This window comes from Callospermophilus lateralis, chromosome 19 (assembly GCF_048772815.1).
Source record: "Callospermophilus lateralis isolate mCalLat2 chromosome 19, mCalLat2.hap1, whole genome shotgun sequence".
Lineage (NCBI taxonomy): Eukaryota > Metazoa > Chordata > Mammalia > Rodentia > Sciuridae > Callospermophilus > Callospermophilus lateralis.
Window position 1 is genome coordinate 11511744 of NC_135323.1, and position 16204 is coordinate 11527947.

Genomic DNA, 16204 nt, shown 5'->3' on the forward strand with positions numbered 1-16204 from the left:
TCATGGATTAAAAACTGACACTGTTGCAAAATCTCAAGTATGGGAATTTCTAGGGCAGATTTTTTTTAACATGAAGTCCTTCTTTTTGGATTATAATAAAATTCTCAGTGAATGTTTTGTCTTTTCTTTTCCAAATATAAATATGTTTTTCAAACCACCCCTGCCCCCCATTATGATGCCACCCCCGAGGGACTGGCACAGGCCCCCCACTGCACCCTGGGAATAGCTGCTGCAGGGTGACATGTCTGAAGCCCAGGGTACAAACACCCTCTGCACAAAGGTGAGTTGCTTAAAATTTTTAATTAAATGATATATTGAACGTATAAAAGTTGCCCAGGCACAGGAGTTACAGAATAATGCACACAGAAGGCTACGACACTGGTGACAGTTCTAGTCAGCTTTCATTGTGATGGTTTTTCAACAGTATCCAAAAGCATCAACTCCAGCATTTTCCTCTTCATCTACATGATTGCAATTCCTGAGGTAAACTTAGTGACAACAACTTGGATGTGACCCAAGACTGCTGGGAAAAGTCAGATCTTTATATTCCCACATATAATACAATGGAATTCATAATTGTAATCAGATATTACAGATTTAAAAATGAAAATGGGCCCTTATAAGACTCTGCATCTACAGATAAAATTTTAACCCACAAACAGGGCTCTCAAAATCTTTTTTTTGGGGGGTACCAGGGATTGAACTCAGGGGCACTCGACCACTGAGCCCCATCCCCAGCCCTATTTTGTATTTCATTTAGAGACAGGGTCTCACCGAGTTGCTTAGAACCTTGCTGTTGCTGAGGCTGGCTTTGAACTCAAGATCCTCCTGCCTCAGCCTCCCAATCCACTGGGATGACAGGCATGAGCCACTGCGCCCAGCTTTCAAAATCTTTTGACTTATAAAATATAGTTTCAAGGGGTTTCATTAGTAGTTTCTGATGGGCTGGGTAGCTCAGTGGTTGAGCACCTGCCTAGAAAGCCTGGGGCCCTGAGCTCCAGCCCAAGCACAACAAAATAAAAATGAAAAACAATGGTGATTTGTGTTCAGATAAAAATTCTTAATCTGTAAGGAGTAAATACAATTAACATCATCAAATAGAAAATCAAAGGTTTCTGTCATTTTCAAAGTTAGCGCATACCCAGCACCCAAGGAGGGTGACAGCAGCGCCAGCCACAGCCCTCAGACTCTCCAGTGGGAAGCACGCGGCTAGACCGTCAAGTCCAGGCGCTCTGAGTTCCAGCACCCCACGACTCTGCGCCAGGAGCGGGCTACCCTGAGAGCTGTCTCAGTGAAACTCTACATCACGAGACTTCCTTAGCAATGATCAAAGGGGCTTCTGGAGACACACGGACATTCAAAATGACCTCCAGAGCCCACCCAGGAAGGCGCGCGTCCCTCAGCCGTCTTAACTGCACGACCCAGGCCACGCGGGGCTTCAACAGCGCCTCTAGGGAAAGCTCCTTCTGGTATTTCCCTAAAGCCTGTCTCTTCATGTCATTTCACATTCTTTTTTTTTTTTTTAGTTGTAGGTGGACATAATATCTTTGCATTTATTTATTTATTTCATGTGGTGCTGAGGCTCAAACCTAGTGCCTCATACACATGAGGCAAGGGCTCAGTCACTAAGCCACAACCCCAGCCCCTTATTTTACATTCTTTTTTTTTTTTTTAATATTTATTTTTTAGGTGTAGATGGACACAACACAATGCCTTTATTTTTATGTGGTGCTGAGGATCGAACCTGGGTCCTGGCCCGTGCTAGGTGAGCGCTCTACCACTGAGCCACAACCCCAGCCTCCCCTATTTTACATTCTTAATAAAACAAAATAAACTCTTTGTTTTACTTATAGCATGTTAAAAGAATTATTTCCCCCTCTACCTTTTAATTAAATTTTCCAGCGGAAGCCAAAATGGACTAAGGAAAGAAAACGTACTTGGTGATCTATTTACAAATTTAACTTTAGGTAGTAATTCAGATATTTAAGCTGAATCATGAGTGGTTTTCTGAAAAATAGGTCCTTTAAGAAAAATCAAACTGTACAGGAAATTAGTTTTGGTTTTAATATTCTTTAAGTCATGAATGAATTTTCCTACAAGTTCACATGATTCCAACTGAAGGAAATTTAATTAATGTGCATGTCAAGGAGCAGAACATGTGGATAAAGGCCTGGAACTTTTTTTAGAAGAAGGTACAAAGTTCTAAAAGCCCTTGCATTTTTCATGAACTTCTGGACCTTTAAACTACTTCGTAAAAACCATGCACCTTCTTTCCAGTCACATCCAATAAGTTAGATGACAGAGTTGGCTTTTATTCACAAATGCAGTAAAACATGAGGGGTCAAGTATTTTGCAGAAACTCAAATTTCTACAAAATGCAAATAGTAGTTGGTAACACTGGAATGATAAATAAGTTACTTAATACACACAATTTTAAGATAAAAGATACTCTGCATCGAAGTGTCATCTCTTCACGGCTTGAGAAAGGGGGAGAGCCTCAGTGTTGGTGCCTTCACCCCTCTCCTTTCCTGGTGGTCACCTGGAATGAGCAGAAGCACATGTCAACATGCATCCCAAGTCACAGGGGCGGCCACACCTGCACGTATTTTCCAATGTTGTCATGCACTCTTTGATGAGTTCTGAAGATGGCTTAAGATGATGAAAAAAAAAAAAAAAATCTTTTTTTTTTTTTGGTATTGGGGATTGAACCTAGGAGTGCTTTACCACCAAGTCACATCCCCAGCCCTTTTTATTTTTTAATTTTGAGACAGGGCCTTGCTAAGGTTTCCTAGGCTCACCTGGAACTTGTGATCCTCAGTTACCCAAGGGGCCGGGATCGCAGGCCTGCACCACTGCACCTGCCTTTAAATGCACTTCTTAAACCTACTGAGGAGTCAGAAATGTTCAGTCCTCGGGGCTAACTTTTCAAAAGTTTCTTGCCCTTTTTTTTTTTTTAAGTGAAGGAGGCAGGCTGGAGGAAACCCCTGCGTGATGAGTTCCAGGCCTCCCTCTTATTTGTAAGGAATGGAATTCACGAGGGAGGAGGACAAGTGGTGGGTCAGCGGCTGAGGGCCGCCACGGCTCTTCCATCAGAAACAAGACCTTCAGACCCAAGAGCCTCCCAGCAGCGCCCTCTGGTGGCAAGAAAAACATGGGCACATTCACACCTTCCTACCCAAATCCGAAAACTCCTGGAACCCTGGAAAATGTTTTCAAAAGCCAAAAAACAAGACAAGAAAGCTCCAGGAGGCTTCTGTGACCCCTGCAGTGCTCTGGCCACAGTAAAGAGGGCACTTCTGCCCAGCCCAGCGCTGCCACAGCTGACAGAGCCTTTCTTGTGTCAATTCTTTTAAGAAAATACAAATTTAGGCAAGCGATTAGAAAAATGCAGATTTAGTACCAAAAATCCACACTTGATTTTCAAATCTTTAAGAAGAGGTGACATCTCCCAGAGTTGAATGTCACCAAAGGCTGAGCAGCCTTAGGACTAGGACACCTCTCCAGTCTGGATAACAGCTGGAGATCTCTCTCCCTCCACATTTGGGCAACTTTGTTGACAGAACAAAATGAACAAGTTCCTTAGAGCACAGTGATGTTAGGTCTTCTAGAGAAGTACTGCTCTAGAAAATGGAGTCCGCATTTTCGTATAAAGTCGAGCTGATAAAGGTTTTCTCTAAACATCTTGTCTTTTATTCCGAGCAAAAACTTCTTTGCCTGCAAGATGGCAGGTCCACAGCGGCAGGACTAGTGGGCTGCGCTCTCAGAGGTGTTCTTCCCCCACCCTGAAAGCTCTTGAGGTGTGCTTTCATCTTGGCAGGCTCTGGGCTTATTTTCAAATGGAAGCTGATTTTGTTTGATGTCTCGTCTGTGTCCAGATGGGCCGGTGCAGTGATAAGGCGCGTGGCTTGCAGAGTGGTCACTTTACTATTTCTGCGACCTCCTCAGTGCTGTCAGGTAAGAGTGACGCAGCTCCAGAAGTGCAGGTATGCAGGCTAAGAAAGCGGGTGGACTGCTGAACCGTGTTCCTGAAACATGACGCAACATGTGGCTGACAGTGTTTCAAGTCATTGCACAAAGAAATCACTGTGGTGCCAAGAAAACAATTTACAAGTCATTGTTCTTGTCCACTGGATCAGTGGTCACCCTCACTGCTGGGTTTTCTATGGAGCTTGTCAAGGAACAGGCACCCAAAGCTGTTTTACTGCCTTGAAGCTGATTCTACGATACTTTTGGCACTTTGTACCCAGAAGGTGTCTCTCGCCCCTTCTTTCCCTCATGTCCATCCCTGTGTGGTGAGTGACTTCCACCTCAGAACAGAACTTGGTCAGGAAATACTTGTCACCAGCAGGAATGTTAAAGAGGCTGATTATAAGAAGCTTACGAGGCAGAAAGGCTTATTTCTCAAGAGGCTCTCTTTCTTCCCGGGACTAATACAACATCTTGCGACTGGTGTGTAACAAGTGCTCGTGTGTCACCAAGATCCACTGGAACAAACGGATATAGTCACATATTCCTGGGAAGTGTGTAAACAATTTGTGCTGGTTTTCAATATGCGTACACTGTGACCAGCAATTCTACCTTACATGCCCACACAGAAGAACTACTGGTAGGAGTGGGCAGAGCAATGAGCTCTCTACCACAGCAGGAAACACAGCTAAAATGCAATCCAAAAACGGAAGCTCTATTACTGATGTAACTGAACAACTGAAAGCTCATTTTAACAGCAAGCATTCTGAAAAAAAGATCATTCATTCTAAGAATCCATTATTTGTGAATAACCACCATCTACTGTTAAAAAAAAAAAAAAAATCCTGAAAATGCAAAGGACACATGGCTCATGACTTCTCCATCTGTGTTTAGCTCCTGGACAGAAAAAAATGATCACTTGGTAAAAAAAACCACTTATGTAGTATACAGATCTGCAGTGCTCCAAGGACTATAAATAAAAATCGGGTTTTGCAAAATTTTTGTGTGTATATGAATTTACATGTATGTGTGTACATACACACTCACACACACACACACACATACAAACATACCCACACACACACACATATGATCTTTCCCAGTTATTCCCCTACTCTTTTTAAAATTTTCTTTCCAAAAAGTATTTCTTGAAGGTTGAGTAACATAAGCTCACTCTATTAGATATAAGTGAAATTAAACTACGGCTCAAAAGCTCAGGAAAAACTCCTTCAAAGATACAAATGCACAGGAAGAAAACACACTTGCTACAGCTAAAAGAGGAACCTCGGGAACCTCTTACCCATCGGCCTTCTTCTGTCTGACACGATTTGGGTTTGAAGGCTGAAGTGAAGACTCTTTCAGAAAGGTGTTTGGGACGCCGTCCTTAGTTCCATGCAAGAAATGAGCCAAAATTCCATATAAAAGAGGTCTATAGCAGGAAGAAAACAAAAAAATCAATTAACTTAACATAAAAGGGACAACTGAAAACATTTATTCTTTAAAAGATAACCTCCGACACCAAAACGGCCAAGTAATTCACTAGGCTTAAAAACAGTTCTATAAGCCGGGGGCAGTGGTGCGTGCCTATGAGCCCAGTGATTCAGGAGGCTGAGGCAGGAATATCATAAGTTCCAGGCCAGCCTTGGCAATTTAGTGAGACCCTTTCTCAAAAATAAAAGGCTGGGGATATGGTTCAATGGTAAAGCACCCCTGGGCTCAATCTCCAATATCAAAAAATAATATTAAGAAAATAATGTGTGATTATTATTTGAGTTGTGAACTATTCATACTCTTAAATTTAAAAGTACCAATTAAATTGAAGGAAAATTTAAAACCCCGAGAAAACATGTGAACAACTTAAAATTCATATAAACTGAAATACTGTGAATCAATTCATAGGAATTCAGCTTTTAAACTCCAAGTCCATATACCTCCCCGTATCTGACTCTGCCTGAGAATAGGACAGCAAATGCCTATGAATAAATCAGGGCCCAGAAAACGTCACACATCCAGACAGCCAGGCTCCAATACTGGCTTTGCCACTTGTCAGCTGTGGACCCCTGGGCGAGATTCAGCCTCCCGGCCTCCTCAGTGTCTCTGCCTTCTGAGGTGGGGAAAGCACAGGCCCTGTGTCACAACTGCCATGCACCGAGTGAGTTCACACGCATCAAGTGTTTAGGGCTTGCCTGGCACACACGTGGCAGCTGAATTTTAGAAGCTAACACACAGTTCACAAAACACTCCTACTCCTCTTCGTTTTATCCTCCCTTTGTGATGTCATAACCATTATCATCAATTTGTGAATGAGAAATCCACAGCCCAGAGAGTAAATAAAGTTCATATTTATACCCCAAGTCCCATACTTTTTCTGGAAATATGCTACCCAGGAATTTATATCAGTGCCTTTGCATCAATGAAAGCTGCTCTGTTGACAATACAGAAATGTTTTTAATTTCATCCTTGAAAATACAATAAACTTGACTTATTTTTTTAGATATCCACCTACTTATCAGCTAGTATGGTTCAAAGCATGAAGAACCAAAACTGGAACTGGAACCAAACTGCCCTCCCTGCGAACTGGTCTCAGTTCCAACACACAGAGTAAGGTGGGGAGTGACAGTGTCTACCTCCTTGCTTTCTCTCTAGGGGAAGGTAGATTCCCAAGGACTCTCCAGCAGCCCCCTGGGAATGAAGAGCCAGGAGCTGAGGCCTCCTGCCCGTCAACAGCTGGCAACCGAGAGAGCCGACTAGAAGCCACCTCCCAGCCCCAGCAAGCCCAGAGGCCGCAGCCTCAGGAGGGAGCCTGAGCTGACTCTCCAGCTATGCCCATTCCCCACATTCGCTACAGACAATGATGAATATTTGTTTTAACAACCATCAGATTCTGGGGCAGTGCTTAGGCAGCAATAAATAATTGCATATCAAAGCAATTTTTCCACGTTACCAGGAAAGCAGGAGAGAGGAGGTTTCTCTAAGAGGAGGCCCACCCCTTTCTTAGACAGGCCTCACCTAGCAATTAAAAGACACGTCTCCTACTACTTGAAACCAGTCTTTCCCCAAGTATTAATTTGTTAAGATGATTGTTAAGTGTTTAAATTTTTATATTTTAAATATGGATAAGATTGACAAAAGATTGAAATTTTTAAAAAATCAGGTATTCTAACTTGTATATAACTAATACATTTAACTTACAATTTCATGGATATTAAGATTCATTTTTTAAAATAGGTTTTAAAAAGATCATTTAAAGTACAGCCTCACATTCAATACTGAAAAATCAAACCTCTCAAAAACTGGAACTTTCTTCATAAAATTGGCACACCCTCATTTGGTGGCACGGTTTGACCTAATATATTATCTATGAAAACTTCTGGACTTTCAAGACCCACCAGCCTCAAGGGTTTCAGAACCAGCACAGAAGATCTGTACTAAGTGAATAACCCGAGAGGAACGGGGGCGGGGGGGGGGGGGGATGGCAAACTTGGCAAATGCAAACACTAAACTCAGCAAAAGTAGAGCTTGGAGAATTTCCCTAAATTTTTGGAAGTAAAGCCGTCACTTACTTCTTAATAATTTCATCTGCAGCAAGTATCTCAAAACTACCAAGAGCCAGGAAGACTGTATCAGGGTTCATTCCCAAGTGCTACGGGCAAACCAAGGTCCTGAACTGGATGCCACCTTACCTCACGGCCTGTCCCAAGTCACACGTAGACTCCTCTAAATTACCACTCCCGCCATTTCTACTCTGCCAGTTTTCTATACTTTTCAAAATTTGTCAAAATATATGCTGTCTAAAGTGTTACCCACTGCTTTAACAATTCAATGTTTAAGTACAGCTATCAACTATATCCATGAACTCTGGCTTTACAGGATGTGAATACTTATGCCAAAATTGGTCCCTCTGTCAAACAGGTTAGGTAACAATGGCTCTTTGATTGCAGGATTTCTCAGAGCAATTGCCCTAATAAGGTGATCATGAATCTCCAAGAAGGGATGTGGTATGGTGGCTTCCTGCTCAAAATCCCTTTGCAGTGACTCTCATAGGACAACTGTTCTGTGGATCACGCTTTGGGCATGGTTGGTTCCCAGACAACACTGCAGAAAACAATGCCTACAGCTGTCTCCAGAGCCTACAACAGTGTCTGACACACAATGGGTTCTCAGACACTTTTAAGTGAACCACCATCCACTGCGATATCTGTTGCAATAGCAAAACACTGGAAACAACCTAAATGTCCACCGATAGGAGCAGGTGCCAATCATTTATGGTACACAGAACACTACAAAGTTGTCTAAAACAGAAAGGGGAAACAGTTTTGCTGGGGGAGGGGAAATGGGGGAAGGTGGCCTTCAAAGATACCCTTAATATTTATGTAGTTAAAAAACTCAAAGACAAAGCGTAACGTTCCAAGCCGGAGGGGAAGGAACTCAGCGTCTGCTGCATGACTCCGCACTGCTCTGTACAGCTGGAATAACTTATAATCTTATTAAGAAAAAATGATTTATATACTCTGGGATGAAAAACAAGTGGCAAATACACCCCCTGCACAGGCAGGAGAAAGTACACACAGGTAGCATAAGTCTGAATGGCTGCAAGGGAAAGAGTCCAAGGTGGGCGTCTGGGGAAGTGAGATTGTCTGGGGAAGTGAGATTGACTTTCAGCGAGGGCCAAGCTTGTTCCTCTTCAATAGCTGCTCCTCTGTGCTGTCTGCATTCTTTCTCAACAACAATTGCTACTTTCACTGTCACTTAAAACATTCTGACCCCCTGCTGAAGAGGTCTGTCCTGACCCCTCCAGCCACTGCTCTGCCTCCGGGAGCCTGTGGCAGTTCACAGAAGTGTCTGACCTTAAGCAGGGCGGGCAGGCAAACAGCGTGTCACCTCCTCCTCGTTTCATGCCTTCCAGGCCCTTCCATCAGAGCAGCAGACCTCCCAGCACAGGGCTGAGCGGGGTCTGGATGCTCGGGGAATGCGAATGTGGAGTGTGAGCTGGAGAAGTGACTGCGAGGTCCGGGTGTGCACTGCCCCAGCTACACTTATTTGGGTCAAATTCTAGATTCAGAATATGGCATAATGGAATTATCTTCTTTCTAGTCAGCCTAATGTTGCTGCTAAAGCCTTCTACAGTCATTTACTGCCCACATGAGGTCTTTAAGAAAATATACATCAATGGAACTGAGCTAAAAAAGGGTTTTTTCCCCTCTTTTTTCAAAGCAACCCTGATTTTATATAGTTAGTAATTATCTAGGTAATGGAGGTTCAGTGCAGTAAGCCTTTTATTGGGTATTCATGTGTGTAGAGAACACGGTGACGGGGCTGGGGTGGTGGCTCAGTGGCAGAGCACTTGCCTAGCATGAGGCACTGGGTTCGATTCTCAGCACCACATATAAATAAATGAATAAAATAAAGATTCATCAACATCTAAAAAATATATTTTAAAAAAAGAGAGAACATGGTGACATACCATAACAAATAGAAATGAATGTCACATATCCTTTTTTCTTAAAGATTCCTGTCCAATAGATGAACTATAAACAGTTAACTCTAAGAAAAAATGAAACACACGTATAACAAAAGTACAAATAAAATCTTAAAGAAACACAGAAATGTGGAAAGAAGAGGAAGAAAAATGTCAAAAAGGAGTTAACATCTGAACAGGGCCAGGGTGATGAAGGACACTCCCACAGGAAGTGAGAGGAACAAGGAAGTGACCCTGGCTGCGAGGCTAAGGGATAATTGGTGCAAAGGCAGAGAAGCTTGGGGTTACAAGGTGTCCTCTGGGGATGACGCACAGTGAGATGTGAGCCAATCCCACCAGAGACAGGTGGGAAGACGGGGCTGGCCATGCTGGGTAGAGGCGCTGGGGCTTCGTCACATCCTCAATGTTGTTTTTAAACAATGCAACAACTCTGTTAAAAGACAGTAGCAGGTAAAACAAAGTGGAAAAGAAGGTGACTGGAGATAAAAAACACTAGTCAGAGGGTTCCTGAGCAGTGGGGTGCAGGGCGAGAGTGGACAGGGGATGCAGCAGGGGCAGAAGCAGTGGGATCTGTGGAGGGACCAGTAGAGAACAGAGAGAGCTGCACCGCGAGAGACTCTTGAGTTAAGACCTGAGCAGCTGCAGGAGGCTCCCACGGAGGCGGGGCGTTGAGGAGATAAGAATAACCCATTTGGTTTCCGGACATGCCAGCAGAAACCCGGCCTACGACTCCACTCCAGTTCAAAGCAGGCAGCAGCAGGCAGCATCACGAGAGCCTCCAGAGGCCACAGAAGAGGGAGTGGAGGACAAGGGGAAGGGAAAGCAGAGGGCAGACTTGGGGGCGGGCGCAGGTGAAAGGAGCCCTAAAGAGTCAACAAAGAAACTGAGAGCACTATGAGGAAGCCCCAGAAACTAAGACGTAAAGAGTCTTAGAAACAAATGGCAGAAAGCATTTTAAGACAAGCCAATATTACAAGACGCTGCAGAAACTCAAGTGAAGTTGAGCTTCTCAAATCAGAAATCCACAGACGCCACTCTTGGCCCGCGGGCCTCAACCCAGAGTAGAGGGCCGGGCAGCACATTATCAGGGGTACCAAGTGCACCAAGTTCAACTGGCATGTAAATCAAACGCTTCGCAGTAACCAAACCCCATCACACCAGGAGGGAGAATCAAAAGCTCAACGAATTTTTAGAAAGAGAAGGAAAGGTGCTGGGGCAGGCTGCCTGGAATGCGAGGGCCTGGCCTGCCAACAGCCCTCTTCCACCCACCCAGGGACCCTCTGGAAAGAACCACCACCCGAAAGTGCCGCCACTCCCACCAGGGTGGCGTCAACCCGAGGACAGAACTTGAGATGCAGAGCGGGTGAGAGGGAGAGCAAGTGAAAGTGGCCCTGAGAAGAGGGCTGGGGCGGGGGTCAGTGCAGCCCATGTCCAGCATGCACCAGGCCCTGGGTCCAGGCCCAGCACCACCAAAAAAAAAAAAAAAAAGTAGAGACGCTCAGTCCTCTGACACCATAGGGATTTTCAAGAGCAGAGCGGACCTTCTCACTGCTGCACACCAGATTTGAGATCTGAGTCAAGACCTGCTGAACTAAAGAGAAACCACGGCCCCCTGCGCCAGGAGGACTCCCGCGACAGGAGCTGAATGCCCACCTTAAAGAAGCTTCTTACATTTTGTTGTCCTTTGACTCTTCAAAGGCATTTAGTTCACGGACGAGAAACTGTCTGTCCAGTGGAACTGCAGGTTGACCAGATTCTGGAGGGAAAAAATTCATTAAAACACTGAGTCTGTTAATCTAAAAACATGTGATTTTGATAACAACCAAACTTACCAGATACACATACGTTTTTCAGATTTGGGAAGATTAATGACAGAACAAAACAGGGTAGATCCAACTGCAACCGACTTTATGACCTCAAAAAATTCATTCTGTTAATGCAAAACTTAATGCAGTTTAACCTAAGTTTTTAAATCCCCAATTCTGGGTTGAAAATACTCTTTCTGCCTCTAAATTATAATACTAGACTTCAATCAGTTTCCTGAGAAGCCAAAGCAGCATTACTCAGCCATAAAGAAGAATGACTTTAAGACATTTGCCAGTAAATGGATATATCTGGAGACTATCATGCTAAGTAAAATAAGACAATCCCCAAAACCAAAGATGAAATGTTTTTGCTAATATGTGGAAGCGAACCCTCAATAAGGGGGGAGAGGGAAAGAATAGATGTTCAGTTGATTAGATAAAGGGGACTGATGGGAGGGCTGGGGATATAGCTCAGTTGGTAGAGTGCTTGCCTCCCATGCACAAGGCTATGGGTTCAATCCCCAGCACCACCAAAATATAAACACATAACTACTAATAACTCAATTTTGAAAAAATATATATTTGGCAGCAGAAATTCTAAAAGTAAAACTGGACTTGATATCAAGTGCCGGCAGGGACACAGGCAACTGGAACTCTGGTACTTCCCTGGTGGGAAAGTAAAATGGCCTAGTCACTTTGGAAAACAGCTGGCCCCTTTTTCTATAAAGGTCTGTGAACATTTACCACACAACCCAGCAACCCTACTGCTAGCTATTTACCCAAGAGAATGAATATTCATGTTCACAAAAAAACTCATAATGTTTACAGAGGCTTGATTCATAACTGCCCCAAACTAGAGACCACCTAACTGCCTAACCACTGAAGCAGGTGAACTGGCAGGGCCACACTGTTTCCCTGGGGATAATGCCATTTGCAGGGTCAGCCAGCATGGCGAACCTCAGGTGTCGGGAGCCATTCTCACACGTGACTGGGTGACTCCCGGTTAGGGTCTGAGGCGCTCTGGCTGTGTCGGAGCTTTCCCCGCCCTCTCCTGATGAGAGAACCCGTCCATGTGGGGGTGTGACTGACCACTGATCCCGGAGGCCCAATCACTGACCCTGACCTTGGAGTGCGGCCCCCCTTCAACCTTCATTGGATGGAATTCTCCCCTGAATTTCTTGTTCCCCAATAAAAGGCTACTCCCTGGCGTGCTCACTCTCTCTCTCTCTCTCCTGCTAGCCCTGAGTAATCCTTGCTGCCCTGCCGGGCGGTTAGAAGTGGAAACCAGAGAGGGGAGCCGTCTCGGACCTGGTCATAGAAAAAGGTAACTGAGTCTGTGTGTTTATTTCGATCTCACTAGCTAACTTTTATGCCAAGAACCTCATTAATGAAACCATTGCGCTGGTCGCATGGTAGACTCAGGTGCAGTATGCAAGCAACAGGAAGCGGAGTCAAAAGGCTTTACCAACATGCTCCATGCAGGACACTCCGGAAAAGAAGACCCCAGAACAGAAAAATGACAGCTTAGTGAGTGTCAGGGCGGGGCTGAGTGACAAGGCTGGCTACAGATGGGTGCGAGAAGATCTCCTGAGATGATGGAAATGTTCTGTGTCTCCACTGTGACTGTGGTGGTAGTTACACAAATGAACATGTTTGACAAAATCCATAGAACTGTACACTAAAAAAGGTAATTTTTTTTTGTATGTAAATTTTACACTTTTTTTTAAAGCCAAAACATTTAATATGAAATTTGGTTACCTCACTGGATTTCATTCTAGGGAAGCCAAAATCCAAGATAACTAGCTGATGTCACTGGCATCATATAGCCATCTATAACAAACTGAGGGATGCAGAAATGTATGCTTAATATTAAAGGATCTGTAATGGAAAGTTCTAGCTAGTATTTTCTCCTGTAGAATGTCAAACCTGTTTGATGGGCTGAGGATGTGGCTCAAGTAGTAGCAAGCTCGCCTGGCATGCATGAGGCCCTGGGTTCGGTCCTCAGCACCACATAAAAATTAAAATAAAGATATTGTGTCCCCCTAAAAGCTAAAAAATAAATATTTAAAAAAAAATTTTGTTTGAGCTGTGAAAAGAGCACATATGATTTTTATGATCCAGTCACTCAGATGACACTGCTTGGTAATGAAACTGGACTTCTAGAATAAATTGGGAAACGGGAGGCACAGATTCTGCCTCAAGTGATAAACCATGACCACTTACCTGCTGTGAGGACCGATGCCGTATACTTATATTTGTTGAATTCCAAATACTCCCGAATTAATTCGTTAATTAGAAGGTTTTCATGAGACAACGTTGGTCGGGGTTCATGATCATCATCTAGGGCACTGAAAACTTCAGCTCGGATCCTTGCTTTTAAATGCCCTAGTACCCCCCTTTTTTCCAAGGTGTCCTTTAAAACTGTTAAATATAAAATATTAATGCTTCAGTTATAAATTTTGTCACGGTTGAGTATGTTCTCAAGAAAAATGTTGAAAAGGTAAATAGTGCAAATGCAGCCCTTGAGCTAAACAAAGTAACAAAGTGGTCAATGACATTGACTATCACAAGCCATGCTTGTAAAAAAAACAAACAAAAACAAAACAAAACAAAAAAACAAAGTTTCCAAGTTATAATGATTTACTCTGAATATAGTTGAAGGAATTCAAGTTTATCCCTATAGCATCTTTGTGGTCAGGGGCTGTAGTCTGAGACATACTCCCAGACTACAAACGGGAAAAATATAGGGGGATTAAAAGTATAGTTAGCTTACCAGGACCTAGCCTACCTCCCCCAGTCTCTCCTATGCTCAAGAGCATTTGTCACTACAAATGGATTCTGGGCTTCTCCAACAGCCTCCAGTTCAGAAAGGTGATTAAAGAAAACTAGATGCCATAAAGAAAGGAATGTGTCATGTTTTTTGTATAAAAGCCTTTGATACCCTTAGGGAATGACCCAATCTGAATGAAACGGTTTTGGGGGCTTTTTTGTTTTGTTTTTTCTAATGACAGTTATGAGTGCTTAAAAAAGATAAAAGGGCCTGAAGTGGTGGCCTACTCCTGTAGATCGATTGTAAATTCAAAGCCAGCCTAAGCAAAAGCCAGGCACTAAGCAATTCAGTGAGACTCTGTCTCTAAATAAAATTCAAACTAGGGCTGGGGAAGTGGCTCAGTAGGCAAGTACCCCTGAGTTCAGTCCCTGGCACCGCCCAAAAACAAAAGAAAGCAACAATGAAGGTGATCGTTCCCCGAGGTGGCCTGAATTCTATATAAGCAAGACATGAGGTATACAAAAAAAGCAAAGAACCACAGAAAAAGAACAAGACACCCCTCCTCCCCCAAAAGATAAAACGTCCATAAAATTTAAGATGTTTGGCAAACAAGTTTTCATGGACTTTCTTTTGGACACAAAGCACATTCAGAATTGGGGAAAGCAGGGAAAATGGGCCCCTCTTCAACTTAGCGTAGGACACTCCTAGTCCGCCAAGAGTAAATCGCCTTCTGGGTTCCATATCATTTTCCCTTCTCTTTATTGTTACGCCTAGAACACTGCACCATAAAAACTCCATCAGAAAGAGATTGTTGACCTGGCTGATCCCCCATGGAATACCTAAATTCTCTGAAACTGCATGTGATATTAGGTGTGATGTGTATTTCTCCAAGGAGGGAGCCCACAGATTCAGTGCAGTTTGTTCTGATGAGTGCCTCTTTTATGACTGTTCACCAGCACAGTGTTCCCAACATACATTCACATCGCAGGTGTCGGAATCCTATTCCCAAAGTCATGCAACTTCCTACTCTCCACCTCTCAACCAATGACTGGTTATCAGGCCCCGAGTTTTCTGAAAACCAGAACTGGTCATTAAAGCAGGTTTATTGCCCGGTGATGAAGACCTGGCATCGTGGTGCGCCTAATCTGGGTTCCCACGCTGTCTCTTCCTCGGGCACTTCCCCTCCTAACAGCTCAGTTTCCCAGTCCAGGCCATGGGTACAGGTGTTACAGGGCATCCATCAGATGACACCCGGGCCGTGGGGGAGTGCTTAATACCGAGCTCAGGCGCTGACAAGTACAATCACCAACACTTGTCGGAACGTCTGCTTCGAAGTTAACGGCATAAAACGTTCTTCATGACATGCACAGAACTACTACAGAAGTACTTCGGGGAACTTTTCCGAGTGGCCACACCAGGAAACTCTGCCCCCGGTTTCTCCTGATGGACAAGAGGTACCTCCTGCACAGGCTGTTGCCGGGACTCCTGAGCCAACCGTTCAGGACGGAGCTCCTACCAACGACGGCTGTGCCTACAGCAATGATGACGGCCCAGTGGTCACGACCCTGCATCCCGGGGCAGCTCGGGTACCAAGCCCGCCCGGGCCTCCCTCTCCCCAGCCCCGGTGGGGTCCAGAAAGACGCGCCAGAGGCCCAGGGTGCAGGCCGGGAGCCCGTGCAGGGGCCCGCGGGTTCTGGGCTCTGGCTCCAGCTCGACGCCGCTGGACCTCCGCGTCCCTCCCAGAGCCCGCGCGCGGCGGCCGCCACCCCTGCCGGACGCTCCCTGATTCCGCAGAACGAGCCCCGCAAAGGCCCAGCCTGTGTTCCTTCCGGCCCGTGCTTTTCACCGGTGGAAGTCGCGATGCTTACCACCCGGCAAGCCACCCTGCTGGTACTCACCAGCCTTCAGCTCGGCGACAGTCGCCATTTTCAACGGCCGCCGGGGGCGCGCCGCGGAAGCGCGCATGCGCAGTTCCGCGCTCCCGCCCCCGGCGTGGTCTACAGCCAATAAGCGCACAGCCCAGTCCCGCCCTTCTCTGTTTATGCTCTCCGGGATTGGAGGAGTGGCGAAAGTCCACGGGAGACTCCACCAATCAGCGAGCGCACTAGGCGGGTCCTGCTCCGGGAGGAGGGAGGTGGGAGGCGCCGGGACAGAGACAGCTCAAGCGTTTACCTGTGGGTGCTG

General features: G+C 45.0%; 1 protein-coding gene across 2 annotated transcripts; it reads right to left on the reverse strand.

Moving 5' to 3' along the window:
- Positions 1 to 281: 281 nt before the first annotated feature.
- On the reverse strand, positions 282 to 15997 carry Cep20 (centrosomal protein 20). 2 transcript variants are annotated; one of them, XM_076840589.2, is made up of 5 exons: positions 15919 to 15997; positions 13474 to 13671; positions 11117 to 11201; positions 5267 to 5395; positions 282 to 2539 (listed from the first exon to the last, which is right to left on the reverse strand). In XM_076840589.2, the coding sequence occupies exons 1-5, from the start codon at positions 15983 to 15985 to the stop codon at positions 2536 to 2538; spliced, it is 483 nt and encodes a 160-aa protein (XP_076696704.1). In that variant the 5' UTR covers positions 15986 to 15997; the 3' UTR covers positions 282 to 2535. The 2 variants fall into 2 exon arrangements, with proteins under 2 accessions (XP_076696704.1, XP_076696705.1); XM_076840590.1 differs by lacking the exon at positions 282 to 2539 and having other exon boundaries at positions 5309 to 5395; positions 11099 to 11201.
- Positions 15998 to 16204: the final 207 nt, after the last annotated feature.

Bases quoted from the DNA above. Each gene is read 5' to 3' on its own strand.
- Cep20 (XM_076840589.2), bottom strand. From the start codon at position 15,985: ATGCGCGCTTCCGCGGCGCGCCCCCGGCGGCCGTTGAAAATGGCGACT. The intron at 11,202-13,473 runs GTAAGTGGTCAT...TTTTCCCTCCAG, and splicing joins GGCATCGGTCCTCACAGCAG to AATCTGGTCAACCTGCAGTT. The intron at 5,396-11,116 runs GTAAGAAGCTTC...TTCCTGCTATAG, and splicing joins GAGTCAAAGGACAACAAAAT to ACCTCTTTTATATGGAATTT.